The 18,405-nt window shown below is 35.6% G+C and overlaps 3 protein-coding genes across 5 annotated transcripts in view; all 3 read left to right on the top strand.

The window, feature by feature from the left end:
* LOC142855913 (acidic proline-rich protein HP43A-like) overlaps positions 1-18,405 on the top strand; it is a 301,657-nt gene that overhangs the window by 222,278 nt on the left and 60,974 nt on the right. The window lies entirely within an intron of this gene.
* On the top strand, positions 6,672-7,592 carry LOC142855443 (taste receptor type 2 member 114-like). The gene has a single exon (XM_075981937.1). The coding sequence runs from the start codon at positions 6,672-6,674 to the stop codon at positions 7,590-7,592; it is 921 nt and encodes a 306-aa protein (XP_075838052.1).
* LOC142855688 (taste receptor type 2 member 114-like) lies at positions 15,135-16,073 on the top strand. Its single transcript, XM_075982134.1, has one exon. The coding sequence runs from the start codon at positions 15,135-15,137 to the stop codon at positions 16,071-16,073; it is 939 nt and encodes a 312-aa protein (XP_075838249.1).

Consider the following 18,405-nt stretch of genomic DNA (forward strand, 5'->3'; position numbering starts at 1 on the left):
CTTTGTCTTGACAATACATCAAAGATAACTCTGTTTATGAAACCACAGGTGAGTTAACTCTGAGAACATGAACATGGAAGCCCTAATCTTACCCTTCATCTGCCACATGGTGTCATGAGATAAGGAGAGATGCCCTTTCCCCACGCACACCGATCAATGCCCAAGGCAGTTGGGAAAGTTAACCCTGAGGTAACAAGAATGTGAGAACTGTCTTTGCCCCTGTCAAAAGCTGCAACACGTGGGAGAACATGTCCTGCACCTCACCAGGGCAGCAACATAGAGCCAGTGGTATGGGTGAGCCAGCCCTGAAGTTGTTAGCATGAGAGGGCTATTCCTATTTCTCATCTGTCTTGTAGTGGCATGGGCAAGGGAAGCATGCCTGCCCCAACCCATCAATGCCTGGGACAGGTGAGAGAGCTGGCCTTGTAGTCATCAAAGTGGGAGAGACAAGCCTTGTTAGCTCAGGTGTGAGAAAGCCAGCCCCAAATTTGTAAGCATGGGAGAGCTGTCCCCATTTCTCCTCTTGTGGGCCAACCCTACATCTTTCAAGGCCCAGATCCAGGGTTATGATTTGGCCCACCTCAATATCCACCCAGTTTATAATGTGTTGGAACATGTGAGGGAACATGACCTGCAACCCCAAAGCTGCAATATTTCCACAACACAGGATAATAACAAGATATCCAGGAAGAGTTCTAGTGAGGGCCCAGCATTGACGGGCTAATAGAAACCAGAGATCTCTAATCAGACCAATGACTCTTTCCAATGAACACTTGCAAGTGTGAAGAGGTTTTATGGCACGATTTGCAATGTCACATTGGGAGTTTTAATTTTTTTCTCTTTTTAAATTTTGTATTATTTATTCTTTTTTCTCCTAAATTTTGTTTTGTTTGGGTGAGGGATGAAGGGATGGAGAGTGGATGTGAAGGGACAGGGGAAATGAATAGGATCAAGATACATGATATAAAAGACATATAGAATGAGTAAAAAGAAAAATTAACAAAGAATATTCAATACATCTTTTCCAAAAGATGAGGACGAATTAGATTGTTATGGAGTAAAAGAAAATCCTCTAACATAAGACCAATGTGCCAAAATCATATAAAACATGTTTACAAGGTAGTATAAACATACCCTATAATAGATCACATTAAGACTATATGAGAGCAGCTTAATCAAGAACTTAATTATGGTGTGAAATTATGGTGTCAATGAAAAAATTCCTAGACATATTAAAGTCTAAATAGAATCCAATGGAACATACTGGGAAAGACTGAAATATTACAGAAAGTCTTAAAGACTTGAAACACAATCATTCATTCTAGGAAACTATATTTACATTGTTCCACACTGGAAATCCCACAATGCTTTCCTTGGCTACTTTCCCTGTATTTAATGACACTGTTCTTAATGACATTAATAAGAGCAAAGGATTTTTACACAATCTAATCTCCATGGCATCTTGCATTAAGCCTGTGTCCTTTGACCCTGGGATAATCTCATGGTATGAGAAGGCATGGAATGAACCTTGAGTTGTTCCTTTGTTCTTGTGGTGCCCAAACCCATCACTCAATTAATAATAAATTACTTTTTATCATAAAAATATATCTAAATATTATAGTATAGGGATATATACATCATACTAGATGAAGGCTTTGCTATGGCAGCAAAATTATTGGATATCTTTATTTGGAGTTAAATTAACTGAGCCAAATGCAATCTGATTAGAGTATTTAGAAATATTATTGGTACACAGGCTCCATGGGTACAGACATTTCTACCCTGCAACACAAACTAAACAAAATTATGTGCAATTTCACAGTCAGTACAACTAGGCAGAAATTAAAATAGTGCAAGTATTTAACTTTTTTTATCTACCCGAATTTCTTAGAGTGTATTTTCAACAATACCTTTAAAGTCACAAATTGTTTCTTTTAGAAATGACATTATACGGCTCCTCTACACACCATCCTGCTGCACTGAAATCCCAAGAGAAATAAGATATGTTTGACATCCAGTGCGAAGGACACAAAATGTGAAGTACGCCCAGTTAGTGCTCAAAGGCATCATCCTTTTGCTCTTCCTAACTGAGGAAGCAGCCTTACTTTCTACAGCATAGACTTGATAGAAGGTTCATAATCTCTTCCATAATTTTGTCATGTTCACTGCATTCTTGATGACCCTGGGCTCAACTTAGAACACAGATGACAGGATGAGAACATGAATGTGGGAGCTGTGGAGAGGATAACACAGCCAGTGCCATTGTCCTTGGCTTCTCAGTCAGCCATCCTTGTCAGCCACATTCAGGTAGTCCAGTTTGATCACATGCTCCATCATCCAGTGTGGTTTTTATGATACATCCATTTATCTGATATTGGGAATTAGCTTTGCTTTTCATATTGTATCCTTAAGAAAATGGTTTGATAATGGAGCCAAGAATGAAATACCTTTAGAAATGACAGTCTTTACAGTCTAATAATGAGCAGCTGGCTGAAAGAATTAATATCATTGAAAATCAAAAGTTAGCAGAAAAAAATTAATACCATTGAAAAGAATAATATTAATTTGACACACAAAATTCAATCCATGTCTAAGTGTACTGGGAAATTATCTGAAAGAATTAATACTATTGAACTTGACAATCAAAATCTATTAAAAAGTTATGATAGGTTAGCTGGTAGGGTATCTCTCTAGGAAGGGAAACTGCAAACCATACAAATAATGTCCAAGGATGAGACAGCATATCTACTGAAAAAATTTCATACCTTGGAATCATATGTGTGTAATATGGACCAGAGGCTAAGTGGCTCAATAAGTGCACTAAAATTATACACAGGCCAAGAGATTCAGGCTTTACAATATGCAGTGGTAGAAAGATTTGACATGACTGAGGAAATTATCAGAACTGGTGAGCAGGGAGAGAAGGTACAATGACAGGATTTAACATTGCCAGTGTGTATCAGAGTCAGAGATGACTTACCTAGGGTTTTAGCTTCCTAAACTGTAATCACCTATGACAAACCATCAAATTCCAAATATTGAAAAAGATCCAAAAAATGTAAATGGCTACCCATAGGAATGAATGGTCTAAAAGAAATTAAGCAAGCAGTAGTATGTTATGGCTTGCATCTACCAATTGTTAGGGAGATGATAAAGACATAAACTTCAAGCAATAAGGCTACCCCACACAGTTAACTTCAATTAGTTTCAGCGGTTCTAAAAGATGGGCCACCACTGCTGTGTAAATGAATTAAAAAAAACTCCAATCAGAAATAAGAAATATATATTTTGGCAGACTTCTATAAATGTTCAAAGACCAAAGCTAAGAGTACATATAAACAACATTGTAATTGAGGGATTAATAGACACAGGTACAAGTGTAACTATCATTACTCCAGAATCTTGGCATGCAAAATGATCTCTTCAAGAAACAGATGTTCAGTTCCTGGGAATGGGAACCCTATCTCAAGTGAAGCAAAGCACAAGATGGGTTGAATGCATAGGGCTAGAAGGACAGCAAGAAAGCCTGAGGCCATACATTGCTAATATCACCATCAATTTATGGGGTCAAGACCAACTGTAGAGATTGTATTCTGCATAGATAGATAGTCTTCAACCGCTTCAAAGAGCTTTAGAATATAGCATTTAAATAACTTAGGGTTCTTTTGACATGAGATACAATTGGTCCTGGCAGCACTAATCTATTCCTGAGGGAATGTTGCGCACCGAAGACATTCTACTTGGAGCTTGTTTTATTCTTGGAAAAAAATGGCCTTTGGGCATAGAACTGCCCATGCCTTGACCACTGACAAAATGCACAATGTCCCGGCAGGACAAGCAGGATACAAAAAAAAAAAAAGACTGCCAAATCTTGCCAAGACAGGATAAGATGGTTTTGAAATTTTTCCTGCTTTTAAAAATGGTCTCTCAGTTTCTCTAGGCCTTAGCCAAATTTGGTTGCTCCAACATTGCAAATGAGACTTTGGGTGATTGCCCAAGTATTCAGTTTTCTCTGTCATTTATTGCACATTCTGGAAGTTGCTTGATAGCACTTCCTGCCTACTCAAGTAATATTATTTCCCTTCTCGGGTCTTCAATGAGGTTGGAGACTAGATAGTCATAATTACTTTCCTCTCATGACTTGGCCAAGCCATTTCTAATACAAGACTCAGACTTCTTAGGATAGGATAATTACTAAAACACTTAGCATACATTTCTTCTGTGATATTGCTTATGCTTGTTGTAATTCTAATTTTGTTCATTCGTATTGCATATAGTCTTGTATTAGGCTTAGAACTCTTTTAGACAAAGGGAGAGATGCTATGGGAACTTCTTCAGCCTATAGCCTTTAAGATACCAACCCACTTGTGGATGGTCTCTTTTACGATAAATGCAGCTGTAAAGTTTACATACTCTCTGTCTTAGCTGCTAGATTTGGTTTCTCTTCCCTGCTCATGCAGAGGACTATGATCTGTGAGACGGTGATCTGTGAGTCTACCCCTAAGTAAAGAAACCTTTTTATATTCAATTCTGAGCTATTGTAGGGTTACATTGCAGCATCCATTTACAACTGACAAACTCAGTTCCTTGAAAAGAACGGATTATCTTTGAACAATTATTTCCTCCAGTCACTGCAATTTCAGTCAGTTGCCACTGGTTCTATACTTAAGAGTAATATATGGAAAACTATTTAACTTTTAAAGCTTTTTACCAACCCTGCCCCAGAAAAAAAATGTGTCATTGCTGTAGTTTGGGGCAGGCAGGTTCCATTGTTAGCACTAATCTCTGGCAGAGAAAGAATAAAAACATATGTATACGTAACTTACTAACTAGAGCTAATGATGTAGCTCTGTGGCAGAGCACTGGCCTGACATGTACGAAGTTTAATCTCCAGGACTGCAGGGGAAAGAAAAAAAGGGGGGTGGGAAGTGATACAGAGGAGTGTCACTAGGATTAAACCATGGGTTTGATTCAAAAAGAGAAACCTTTTGATATCCTTCTGAAAATTATAACATCAATTTGCTTGAACTCAATTGATTTTGATACTTCCACTGAAGAGATCCTTGATGATAAATACAGTATGATAAATATCAGTATGAAACAAGTCTGAGGTCAGTTCCTGGAGATGAATGGAGCCAGGATGCAGGCCTAAATACCTGTGCATTTTTTGTTTTTCCTTGATATCCTTACCTCTTTACCAGAACCAAACTGAGAAGCACAGCACATGGATGCATCCAATCCGGCAGCTGATCCAGAGGTCACAGAAGAGATTTGAGCCAATCTGGGGAGGTGGAGGGGGGGCTCACTTTCTTTCTGTTTTCTTTCTATCCTTGTCTGTTAAATCATAAAGTGTATTTATTTTTTAATTTTTTTCTCTTCCCCTAAAAGTTGTAAGTGTGGAATTTGCTCACCTCCTACCCTATCCCACCATACTGAACACTGTATCACAGTTCACCCAGAGCTCTTTCAGTTTGTTGGCAAATGATGTTCAGCTAAGACTCAGGGGACTTAGCATAAGAGATGGGAATATTTTAAGAGGAAACTGGTGGAAAAGAATGCTGTGGAAGAGTTTTATGGACATGATAAGTTTATTGCATTTGTGGACTCAAAGCAGCTATGGTTACCAACACAAGGCCTACACAAGCCACTCCAAATGTCAGTACTATTGGCAGAGGAACACTTGCAACCATATGCCAGAGGGGCTATGGAGGTGAGGAAAGCAGCATCATTCTCTTTTAAGGCTGGGACCACTCGTATTTCATGAATACTCTGCTGGATGGCATCACACTCGTGCATGTTTGGGGGCGCTAATTGGACTTAATGGGTCATTAAATAAAAGAACAAGACACGAAGCTAGAGGGGGACATATTGAGTGGGAACCTACCAGAGTTGGGGAGAGAGCAGAAATGAGGGTAGATTTTATATTTCATTGTATACGCAAATGAAATTCTACAAGAAAATGTCTTTTTCAAAGTGTAGACTCACAAAAATTTAAATCAGTTTTTCAGAGTGATTATAGTCATGACAATTTATATACTATTTTTATTAATATCTTTAAACTGTTTGTAAATAAATTATGATCATTTTTCCTTTTTGATTTTTTTTGATTTTGTGATGATAGGATATATTTTGTTCAAAAGAGATCTTAATTATGTTACTTAACCTCAAACCTTTGGGGTTGAGTGATGCCCCTGTTGAAGTGACAAAAGATCTTGGGACTATGAGCCTGTACCACCATGTCCAGTTCATGATGATCTGATATTGAGAAAGAAATGCAAAATATGATTTTGTTGTTTTAAATCCTCTCACCAGGTCTGACACCCCTTCTATTCTGCAATTCAATCTATTTAATGCAAAATGGACTCAGGAGGGTAAGTAAAACCCATGAAACAGAATCTTTCATTTGCTTATTAACAAATTACAAGGAGGCATTTTAGAACACACACTTTCATGTAGACAGACTAGGCTTTATAGAAGCAAGCAGAAGGAACTCTAAGGAGACAAATGTGACTTTATTACAATATATTCTTGAGATAATTTGAAATCTTTATTTATGGAAAAAATATAAATTGGCAAAAAATCCTCCATCAAGCAGTCAATCTATGAAACATTCTGAAGAAGGTAATCTGCAATAGTGCACACAGTAGTTGTAATCTTAGGAATTGGCAGAGATGCTGAGTACAGCAGAAGGCATCCTCCTTTTTATTTCAACTAGTGAGTCAGTACTGGGAATTTTAGGGGATTTATTTATTGGAGTTGTTAGCTGCAATTACTATGTCAAGAACAAGAAATTGTCTACAATTGGATTTATTATCTCTGGCTTGGCGATTTCCAGGATCTGTCTTGCGTGGCTATTAATTATAGATGCATATACAAAGTTATTCTCCGAACAGTTGCTTTCTCCTGTCAATACAAATGAATACATGAGTTATCTGTGGGTCATTATCAACAACTTGAGTGTCTTGTTTGCTACCAGCCTCAGTGTCTTCTATTTTCTAAAGATAGCAAATTTTTCCCACCACATGTTCCTCTGGTTGAAGAGGAGAATTAATTTGGTCTTTATCTTCCTGATAGGATGTTTGCTTGTGACATGGCTACTTTCTTTTCCACTACTTGAAAAATTGATTCAAAATAGCAAAAGAAATACATCCCAACAGGTCCCCATTAAGAAAAGTGAGTTCATTATTGTCTGTGTTTTTCTGAATATGGGTGTCATTTTCTATTTTGTGGTGGCTGTAACTGCATGCTTCCTATTGATTATTTCACTTTGGAGACACAGAAGTCGGATGCAATCCCATGTCTCAATATTGAGAGACCTCAACAGAGAAGCTCATGTGAAAGCTATGCAAGTTTTAATTTCTTTTATAATTCTTTATATACTGTATTTCATAGGTATGGCCATAGTTGTGTTGTGCGTGTTTATTCCAGAAGGCAAATTGCTACGTATGTTTGGTTTGATAATCGCATTCTTGTATCCCTGCTGTCACTCCTTAATTCTAATTCTAACGAACAGTCAGCTGAAACAATCCTTTCTGCAGGTAGTGCGAAGATTAAAGTGCCTTGAGATAGGAACAGATCTCAGAGCCACATGATAGTCTGAGAAAAAAAATTAATGGTCCAGGATAATCCAATGAAGAAATTCTTAAAGAGAATTTTCATTTGCACTATGTTTTGTGAGATGTTTAACATTATTATTGAACGTTATTGGAGTCTTCTGAAATGTTCTGACTGTCACTCAAGGAAACATTTTAATTCTGTGTGTAAAGTCATCTGCTCATTTAATTGCTAGAGTCTACAACTACTTCACCCACACACCAGAGCAAAAGTACTGATCATCATAGACTACTTCATGTCATAAAGGAACAAATACAAAAACAAGAAACAAAAAAGAAGGCTTTGAGGTAAGCCTAGCTAATGAAGCAAGGCTTTGTTGTCATTTACTTGGCTTCCCTGGATAGTTGACACCTTTCCATAGGAAAACCCAAGGTAAACCAAGACAGACAGCTGTGATTGCTTCTAAATCCTGAAATTTTTCTTCTGTTTAATTTTCATTTACTTATTTTTAAAGTCCTTTTTACATTCCAACTACAATTTTCCCCTACTGTCCCCTTGGCTTCGCCTCTCCCTAACCCATCCCCCATCCATTCCTCCCAACAGGTAAGATTGCTCATGGGGAGTCAACAAAGCCTGACACATTAAGTTGAGGCAGGACCAAGAAATGTTTCCACTGCATTAAGGCTGAGCATGGCATCCCACTATAGGGAATGGGTTTCAACAAGCTAGATCATGCACCAGGGGTAGATTCTGATCCTACAGCCAGGGACTCCTCAGATAATTCAAGCTTCACCCCTGTGTCCCATATATGGAGGACCTAGTTCAGTCCCATGGACACTCCACAGCTGTCTGTCTGGAGTTCATGACTTTCCATGAGCTTGGTTCAGCTGTCTCTGTAGATTCCTCCATCATGACTTTGACCTTCCCTTGTTTATATATTCCCTCCTCTTGCTCTTCAATTGGATTCTTGGAGCATAGCCTGTTGCTTCATTATGGATCTCTGCATCTGGTTCCATCGGTTACTAGATGAAGGCTTTAACCACCAAACTGATTACAGGGTAAAGCCAGGTTGGGCACCCTCTCCACTGTTCTTCTTACTGAGTGTTTGATGCAATAGCAATGGTCAGATCCTTCTTACAATTATAACAGCAGAACTGGCTCTTTGAAATTTAACTAGAGAAAGAGAGTAGAAGAAAAGCTCTGTCCTATGTGTGGAAGATAGGACCAAAGTACTGATGAAAGAAGTTTTTGAACTCTATGAATACAGTGACTTGAAATGAAGTGGTTATAGATCATCTAGAACTAAAGAAGATTCTGCTGAAAAGCACTGCCACAAGACCCAACACAGTGTCTGACCAAAACACAAAAGAATGAACAAAGGGAAGAATCTGTATGAGGTATGCAATGATCTGCCTTGGGGTTTCAAATGCATACACACACAAAGAATTTCTCCCACACACATACATTCATATGCTTATGCACATGCAGAGACTACACACACACACACACACACACACACACACACACACATACTCATGAACACATATTCATTTATAAAAATGTACATTCACAAATACATTTGAATTGTTGATTCTGAAGTTGAATTTTTATGTTCAGTGTGATAGATAAGTGTCTTATTTTGAAAATTTATAGGACTTCATCATTCTTGTATTTATGGTCTGGTGCCTAGATATTTACACACATAAAGGTTTAACTCTTCTTATGTTAATTTTTCAAATTAATACTTTTGTATTTTTGAATAGTATGTTTGGAAAGTACAGAGAGAAAATATGGCATACTAAGAAAAATGTAGGCTAAAGGAATCTCATAACCACCAACCAGCACTGCAAAGGGTATTTGCAGAAATATGTAGGACAGAAGAGAAAAATAATTACATCCAATGGGTGACAATGAGAAAACAACACTGATAGGTCATTCTGTGGTTAAACAACAAGATCTAAGCAAAAAAAAAAACCCATAAAAGCAGCAAAATGGAAGAAATCATGACAAGTCTTTCAGTAATAACTTTGAATATTAATAGTATCAACTCTCCAATCAAAAGACACAGATTAGCAGTTACATTCAAAAACAGGATTTTTCATGTTGCTGCCTCCCAAAAACATCTAAACACCAAAAATAAAAATTAAATTTGTATAAAATAATGGGAAAAGTATTCTAAGGAAAGGTAACCAAGAACAAGCAGGAATTACTATCACAATCTGATAAAATAGACTTCAAATCAAAACTATTCAAAAGAGATAAAGAAGGTTATTTCATACTGACCAATGGAACCATCTATCAAGAAGATATTTCAATTCTAAATATATATGCAACAAATTCAGGCACACTTAATTTTATAAAACAACTCTTACAAGACATAAGGCATTGTATTAGTCCCAATTCATTATCGGCAAGTAACTTCAGTGTGGCCTTGCCACCTGGTACACAAGTCATCCAAAAAATAAATGGACATTCTGTCTAAACAATAGGAAGAGCACATTCTTCTCTACAGCTCATAGATCTTTCACTAAAATACACCATATATTGGGACAAAAAGTAAATCTCAAACAATACTGAAAAATTAAATTTTTCCTGGTATTTTATCTGTCACAAAAGAACAAAGCTTGATATCAACAGCAATAAAAAGCCCAAAATTATACACAGCTGTGGAGATTAAACAACCCATTATTAAATGATTGGTGTATCACAGAAGAAATTTTAAAATAGTAATTAAAAATGTCTAGAAATGAATAAAAATAAAACACAACATAATAAAATATGTAGGTTACAGTGAAGGAAATCCTAAGAGGAAAGTATTTACAAAATCAGAGAGAATCCAAATAAATAAACTCAGGATGCATTTTTAGACCAGAGAAAAACAAAAACAAGAAACACCTAAGAACAGTAGTCATGGAAAATAATCAAGATTATATAAAATTTTATGTAAAAATAAATAGAAATAATCATTACAAAGAAACAAAGAAGTTAAGATGATTCTGAAAATATTAACAAAATTGGCAGACATTTACTCAAATAAACTAAACAGAGATAAAGAAAACTCTAGTTAATTAAATTAGAAGTGAAACAAGGATATGATAACAGACACCAATGAAACCCAGAGGACTATAAAGATATACTCCAAAAAATACACTTCACAAATTGTAACTCTCAAAAGATATGGATAAAATTTTTAATGTCTATGAACTATCAAAGTTAAAACAAGAAGAAATAAAAATTTAAATAAGTTCATCTTTAGCAATGAGACAAAGACAATAGACAATCTTCAAACAAAAATTCCAAGATCTAGATAAATTCACTGAATACTTTACCAGACTTTTTAAAAGAACAGAAACCAATGATTCTCAAACCATGCCATGAAATAGGAAGGAGAAATGATACCAACTCTTTTTAGGAAACCCATTTTACATTAATATATAAATGAGATAAATATGAAATAAAGAACTCCCCAAAGAATATAGATATAAGATTTCTCAATATAATACTTACAAATAAAATTCAAGACACATTTTTAAAAATTAGGAAAAATATCTATCTCATGAACCATCAATACGACTTTTGTGTATAGACCCAAAGAAAGCTCAATCATACCACAAGAACATGTGCTCAATGTGTTCATAGCAGCACTATTCATATTATCCAGAACCTGGAAACAACCTAGGTGCCCCTCAATTGAAGAATGGGTAAAGAAAATGTGGTGCATTTACACTATGTAGTACTACTCAGCAGTAAAAAAATAAAGACAACTTGCAATTTTCAGGTAAATGGGTGGATCTAGAAAAAAATATTGACTTAGGTAACCAAGACCCAGAAAGACAAATATAATATATATATGCACTCATAAGTGACTCTTACACATAAAGCAAAAAAAAATCAGCCTACAATCCAGAACTCCAGAGAACCTAGACAACCAAGATGACCCTAAGAGAGACATACATGGATCTAAATAGGAAGGAGAAAAAGATAAGATCTCCTGAGTAAATTGGTAGCATGGGGTCACGAGAAAAGGTAGAAGGGAAAAGGGGAGGGAGGGGAGCATAGAAAAATGTATAGTGCAATAAAACACAATGAAAAAAAACAATAAAATAAAAAATCCACCATGAAAAAGTCAACTTCATTCCAAAGGTGCAAGGATGATTTAATATGTGTAAATCAATAAACACAGTCTACCACATAAATAGACTCATAAAGACCATATGAATGACTAATTAGATGCAGAAACAATCCAACATGCTTTTAAGAAAAAAATTTTAGAAAGTGTTGACTCTGGGACAGAATAGGAACTAAATTTATCTCAGTGTAGGTGTTGAAATATTAATTTTGACATTCTTTGTAGAATGGTATGCAACTGAAACTTTCAATGTTAATTCTAGGAATTGAGACCAAAAAACCTCTTTGCATGAGGCTTATAAAGGAGAAAAATAAATGATTTAATATAGAAATTTAAAATTAAAATAGATGGTATTAATTAGTAATGCATATAGTTTTGATTTATGTGCATTTTCAAAAACCTGGTAAATCCATAACAATGTCATAAACTTTAGTACTCTTTACACTTGACAATGATGTAAGTGATACTTTTGTGTTTATTAAATATATGTCATAAAATATTACAGTGCTTCAAACAAAACAAAGAATGTATACTCAAAACAGCATTCACTGAGTCCAGAAGCTTTTATTAAATTTCATAATTTGTATTGATTGCATAGATTTTCCTAAGAATTTTACTTCCACAACACATTCTAGAAAAAAATTAATTTCATTCATTTTTTAAATAGCCAAATGTAATGAAAAAATGATAGCACATAAAAATCATTTTTGTTCATCTAAATACCTTTATATATTGCACATTAAAATTTTTTGGCTGTTGTTATGAGTTTCTTATCCAGGACTCCGTGTATATTTGCAACTGATAAATGGGAGATGCTGATTAAGATTGTGACATTTTTTTAAAATTATATATATATATATATATGTGTGTGTGTGTGTGTGTGTGTGTGTGTGTGTATGTTTGTATATAATTGTCAGCAACTTTATGTCATATTTTCTTTTCATAATGGAATCATAAATGATGAAAACAATAAAGAGCATCATTTGGGTTCTGGTTATACTTACCTTGTATTAATAAGAAAATAGCACTATTTTATTAGTTTTATAAAAAGAATGACTATATATTATGATTCCATTAAATGTTCAGCAAAGTATGAACTGATTCAAACTAGGTAAATTTAGAAGTTTCAGAGGAGTAGCAAAAGGGAGAAAACTATGTAAGTATCCAACAAAAAATTTAATGAAAGTGCTTTCTATATAGACTGACAAAGACACTTTTGCATTGTTTCTGGAACTTCTCCACATGAAATATATATTCTTTCTTGACTGCGATGGGTTAATCTTGCTACTGGGAAAATAAAGTTGTCACTCTACATTAATTTATCACTGATAGAAAGTACATTTTGTTAAAAGTGTTATGAGACTTGAGATTTTATTGCAATTAATTCAATTAGTGGCTTCAGGAAGTAATAAATAGTTTTCCTGGTATAAGGAAGAAAACTCATTGAGTACTTTAATAAAATAGATACTGACATTTGAACATAAATAACCCTGAGTCCTGTGCTATGATATCAAAAGTTTTTCCACAATTTATTGTCTGGGCCACAATGCAGCAATCGCAGACAAAGCCAGGAGAAAGTACATCTCACTTCTAAACCAGATTTGGAAAAAATACAAACAACATTCAGGAAGTCCCTTATGAACCTGAGGCTCATAGAAGTGCTGACTTACTAAATGTTTTTGCCAATTTGGTCCAAGCTGTAATTCAACATAGACCTTGAGTCTCACAAGTGTTCTTATTACCTTAGGAGACCATCTCTCAAGAACTACTACAGAAAAGGAAAAGCACATCCATGTCAAAATTATGTACAAAAGGAGCCCCTAGTTTCTAGCCAAAGCACTAAATATGTTGTCAAATAGCATCAAAGCCTGTAGCAGAGATTTCTCATTTTTCTGGAATGTGACTACTTGCTATTTCCATCAATATACTTGACAAGTATGTCTTTCTATGACTTTCTTTGCTCTGTTACTATAAAGAGTCATGATTTGCTTCCTCACAGGAACATGATACTCAGTAGGAAATTTAGGAGAACCTAAATCTTTGTTCCAGTCCAAAATAAGCTCTCTTACTCCTTTGATGTAAGAACTTTTTCTTTGGCCCTCAGTGTTTTTCTCCTTATCCTTTCCTCTCTGTAGCTGGGGATGTGCATACTAACAGCTCTACCAATGAGTTTTACCATCCTCAACTAGTCCTTTGATGGCATCTAAGTTGAACCTCAGTTCAGAACAAATAACCACTAGCATAGTGTTTTATGTAGACTCCTTGCTATGGAATAAAGCAAAACTGTGCTCTTATAGCATAGAGTAAGCATTATATTTATCATTGAACCATTATGTTTGTTTGCATATACATGGTCATTCTCTATACTATTTTATTTATTCTTTTAATTGTGCTTATAAATGAAAATTATGGTGATTTTTCTCTTCCTTTCTTTCTGTTTATTTGGGATTAGGGAGGGTTTTCCTAGAAGAGATCTATCACTGTGTTACCTAAGCTGACCTCAAACCATGAAGACAAGCAATGCACCTGTCCCAAAAGAACAGAGAGCACAGACTTAAGTATGTGCCTATTGCCATCTAGTGATACTAACTTCCATATTTAAAAGATGAAAATCAATGTTAGATTTTGTGCTTTGTATCCTTTCTGTACTTATTTCTGTGAAACAGAATGTCTGAGGATGGTTTGTTTATATAACGTAGTATTGATATGGGTGTTCAGTGTAACTCAGCACAAAATAGCTAACATCAAATCTGTGGGGAAACTCAAAAGTACAGCCATCTATTTTATACCAGTTTGGGATTGAGTACAACTTTTGTACAATTCATGGTAAAAAAAAAATGGCTTTGCAGTCAGAGAAACTTCATCTTGATTTCCTGCTTTACCTTGCTGCTATTAGTGTGTGTGGGGCCTGGGTGCCTACCTCCGTGTAGTCGGTATGTTGCCCACCTGTGCATACCCCTTGAGTACCAGAACGTGCTTGGGTTTCTTCTGTAAGATCCCTGCCCTGAAGCCGTCATCCAGAGTGAACAAAGTCTATCTGTTGAGTCTACAGCTCCTCATGCTCTTGTCAACGTCCCAGTCTCCTGTGACCTTCCACCATTCCCACTGTCACACCATGAACCACACAACCTGACACTTCTTCAAATGCAAAATAGTCTCAACAGGACAAGCAAAATACACAAAAGAGAAACTTTCATTTACCTATTAACAAATTGCAAGGGAAGCTTTTAGTCTGCCCCATCTTGTAGACAAGCTAGCACTTATGGGAGCAACTGGAGGGAACTCCATGATGACATTTCAGATTCCACTGCAAAGAATTTTTGAGGTACATTGAAGTCTTTAAGGGAAGAAGATAAAGTCACTCCTTTATTGAGCATCCAGTAGATGGGACTTTTCTACACCAGATAATCTAAAACAGTTGCAGCAGAAGTCTTCTTAAAGATTGGCAGAGATGTTGAGTACAGCGGAAGGTGTCCTCTTTTCCATTGCAACTAGTGAGGCGATGCTGGGAGTTATAGGGAATGGGTTCATTGCAGTTGTGAACTGCACAGACTGTACCAGGAAAAAGATAATATCTAAGATTAATTTCATTCTCACAGGCTTGGCAATTTCAAGAATCTTCCTTGTATGGCTATTAATTTCAGAGGCATACATCAAGATATTCTCTCCAAACTTGCTGTCTTCTATCAACCTCATTGAACTCATGACTTATCTATGGATCATTATCAGTCAATTGAGTTTTTGGTTTGCCACCACCCTCAGTATCTTCTATTTTATAAAGATAGTAAATTTTTCCCACTACATATTTCTCTGGTTAAAAAGAAGAATTAATACAGTTTTCTTCCTCCTGATAGGATGCTTGCTTGTGTCATGGTTACTTACTTTCCCGGTAGCTGTTAAGATCATTAGAGAGAGTAAAATGCAATACATAAACACATCCTGGCAGATCGGCACGAAGAAAAGTGAGTTAATCTTTCACTATGCCTTCACCAATGGGGGAATATTTTTATTCTTTATGATAATGTTAATTGTATGTTTTCTGTTAATCGTTTCACTTTGGAGACACAACAAGAGGATGCAGTTGAGTGAATCAGGATTCAGAGACCTAAACACAGAAGTTCATGTGAAAGCAATAAAAGTTTTAATGTCTTTTGTCATCCTTTTTGTATTGCATTTCATGGGTGTTACCATCAATATAATATGTCTGTTCATCCCAGAAAGCAACCTGTTATTCATGTTTGGTTTGACAACTGCATTCATCTATCCCTGCTGTCACTCACTTATCCTAATTCTAGCAAACAGTCAACTGAAGCAAGGCTCTGTAAGAATATTACAACAATTAAAGTGCTCTGAGAAAGGAAAGCTGCATGACAGTCTGGAAGAGAAATAAACAATCTGAAATAGTCCAGTAGAAAAAAAAATCCCTGAAGACCCTTTTCATTTGCTCTACGTTCTTTTATTGATTTCAGCTATTCTCAAACATTGTACGAATCCTCTGAACTTCTGTGACAGCCTCTGAAGGAATCACACCCCATGGTGGGATTTCAATTTTATGTGCAGGTTCATTTGTCCGGTATGTCTTCTGATTCCTTCACTTCTTCCCAAACATTTGCCGGAGGAAAACCATCAACCATAGACTATCCTCTGTAAAGAAAGACTCCATGGTGTGCCTAACATTCAAAACGAGACTTCATTGTGATTCCCTTTGCTTTCCTGGATCACTGGCACCCTTTCCCCAGGAGATACAAAGAAAAGGAAACAAGACAGACAGTTAAAATCAACCTTGACATTTGGAACATGGAACCTTTGTGTACATTTTTTGCCCCTAACACAATGTTACCTTTATCTAGTTTGTTTGTTTGGATGCTTTTTGTTGTTTTTGTTTTCGTTTGGTTTGATTTAGGTTTTGAGACAGGGTTTCCCTGTGTAGCCCTGGCTGTCCTGGAACTTGCTCTGCTGACCAAACTTACTTTGACCTCAAAGATCTGCCTGCCTCTGCCTCCTGAGCACCAGGATTAAAGTTGTGTGCCACCAACACCCAGCAAGTTATGTTTGTTTGTTTTTAAAGCACAAAGTTTTTATTACATAGGGTGTTTCATATAGTACTATGGTCATAATAGTGGACTTAGCTCTGATAAATCATTAGAAAAACATGAAAAAATAGATCAAAGCACTCACGAAATGGTTCTTCAGTGCTAGTGATATCAACAAACAAAATTTCAATGCCAGACACTGGCTGTCAAGTTGCTGGGCAGGGAGGAAATCCTCCAGAATTCAAAAACAAAACAGCCTGTAGTAATTATTCTTGCTTACACACTAGAACTTTATAATAAGATCTTATTGAGGAAAACAGAACAATCTTAGGTAATAGGACATGGAGACTGAGAATTTTAGTGACCTGGAAGAAAAAAGAAAAAAATATATATATATATATATATCTCCAATGAAATAGCTAATAAAAATATCACACATACATGTGTGTATATATGTAAGTATACATATATATTTATATAGAGAGCTGATACTATATAAAATTAAGTCATCAATTGTAAGTCAGTATTTGCATGAAGAGACAACCTATATAATGAAAGTAAATCTTTATTGTTTAGCCATATAAGATTAATATGTATAATATATAAAGAGTTCAAAATACTAAATACCATCAAACCAAACAACTTAATAAGCAAATGGGCTGATAAAGTAAATAAACACCTCGCTAAAAAACCCACAAATGCAAAAAGTATTTCAAAAACTGTTCAACAGCCTTGGTGATACAGGAAATACAAATTAAAAATACATTGAAATTCTATCTCATCCCAGTAAGAATGACTATCATCAAAAAAAAATTACAGCAAATGCTGACAGTGGCATTGGGGAAAGGGGTTCTTCTACATTGCTGATGGAAAAGTAACTTAGCTTGGCCTTTCCAGGAATCAGTGTGAAGGGTCTTTACAAGCATAAGAAAAACTATCACCTTACCTATCTACAGCAGTACTGACTACACATCCAAGGATTCTAAGTCATTGTACCACAAAGGCACTTAGACATTATGTCTATTGCAAGTCTATTCACATCTTCCAAGTTAAAGAACGTGCCTTGGTGTCCATGAAAAGCAGAATAGATAAAGGAAAGGGAAATTGATTTTGTCCAAAGATTAGTGAAGTATGTCATCTGCAGAAAAATGGGTACTACCGGGGCAAACAAGATCAGACTCAGAAAGACAAATGTGGAGCATTTTCTCTCTGTGTAAATCAGCAATGAAAATAGCTATCCTGCAGAATGGAGAGAAATCATCATTACCTACCCATATATCCAACATAAGATTAATATCTATAATAGATGACAACTTCAAATAGTAAATGTTGAGAAACCAAACAACTAGATTTTACATAGATAGAATGCATACGTAAATATATAAATGCAAACACACACACATAAACACATACACATGACATGAAAGTAGATGGAAAATTGTTCAGGAAATTGAAAAGAAAAAGAAATATAATGGGAGTTTAAGAATGTTAAAATTGTGATGTACATGAGTACAAATATCTTTACGAAACCTATTACTAAATACAACTATTATGCACAAATATAGCAATTTGTTACTTTGAAACTTACAATACCTACAAAGGAGCTTACATTTTATTTAAACATTAAGTCAATATTTTAGGGTACAGTGGCTCTATTTCTATATCTAATTAGTTTTATTTGTCTGTAGA

The sequence above is a fragment of the Microtus pennsylvanicus genome, chromosome 8 (genome assembly GCF_037038515.1).
Source record: "Microtus pennsylvanicus isolate mMicPen1 chromosome 8, mMicPen1.hap1, whole genome shotgun sequence".
Classification (NCBI taxonomy): Eukaryota; Metazoa; Chordata; class Mammalia; order Rodentia; family Cricetidae; genus Microtus; species Microtus pennsylvanicus.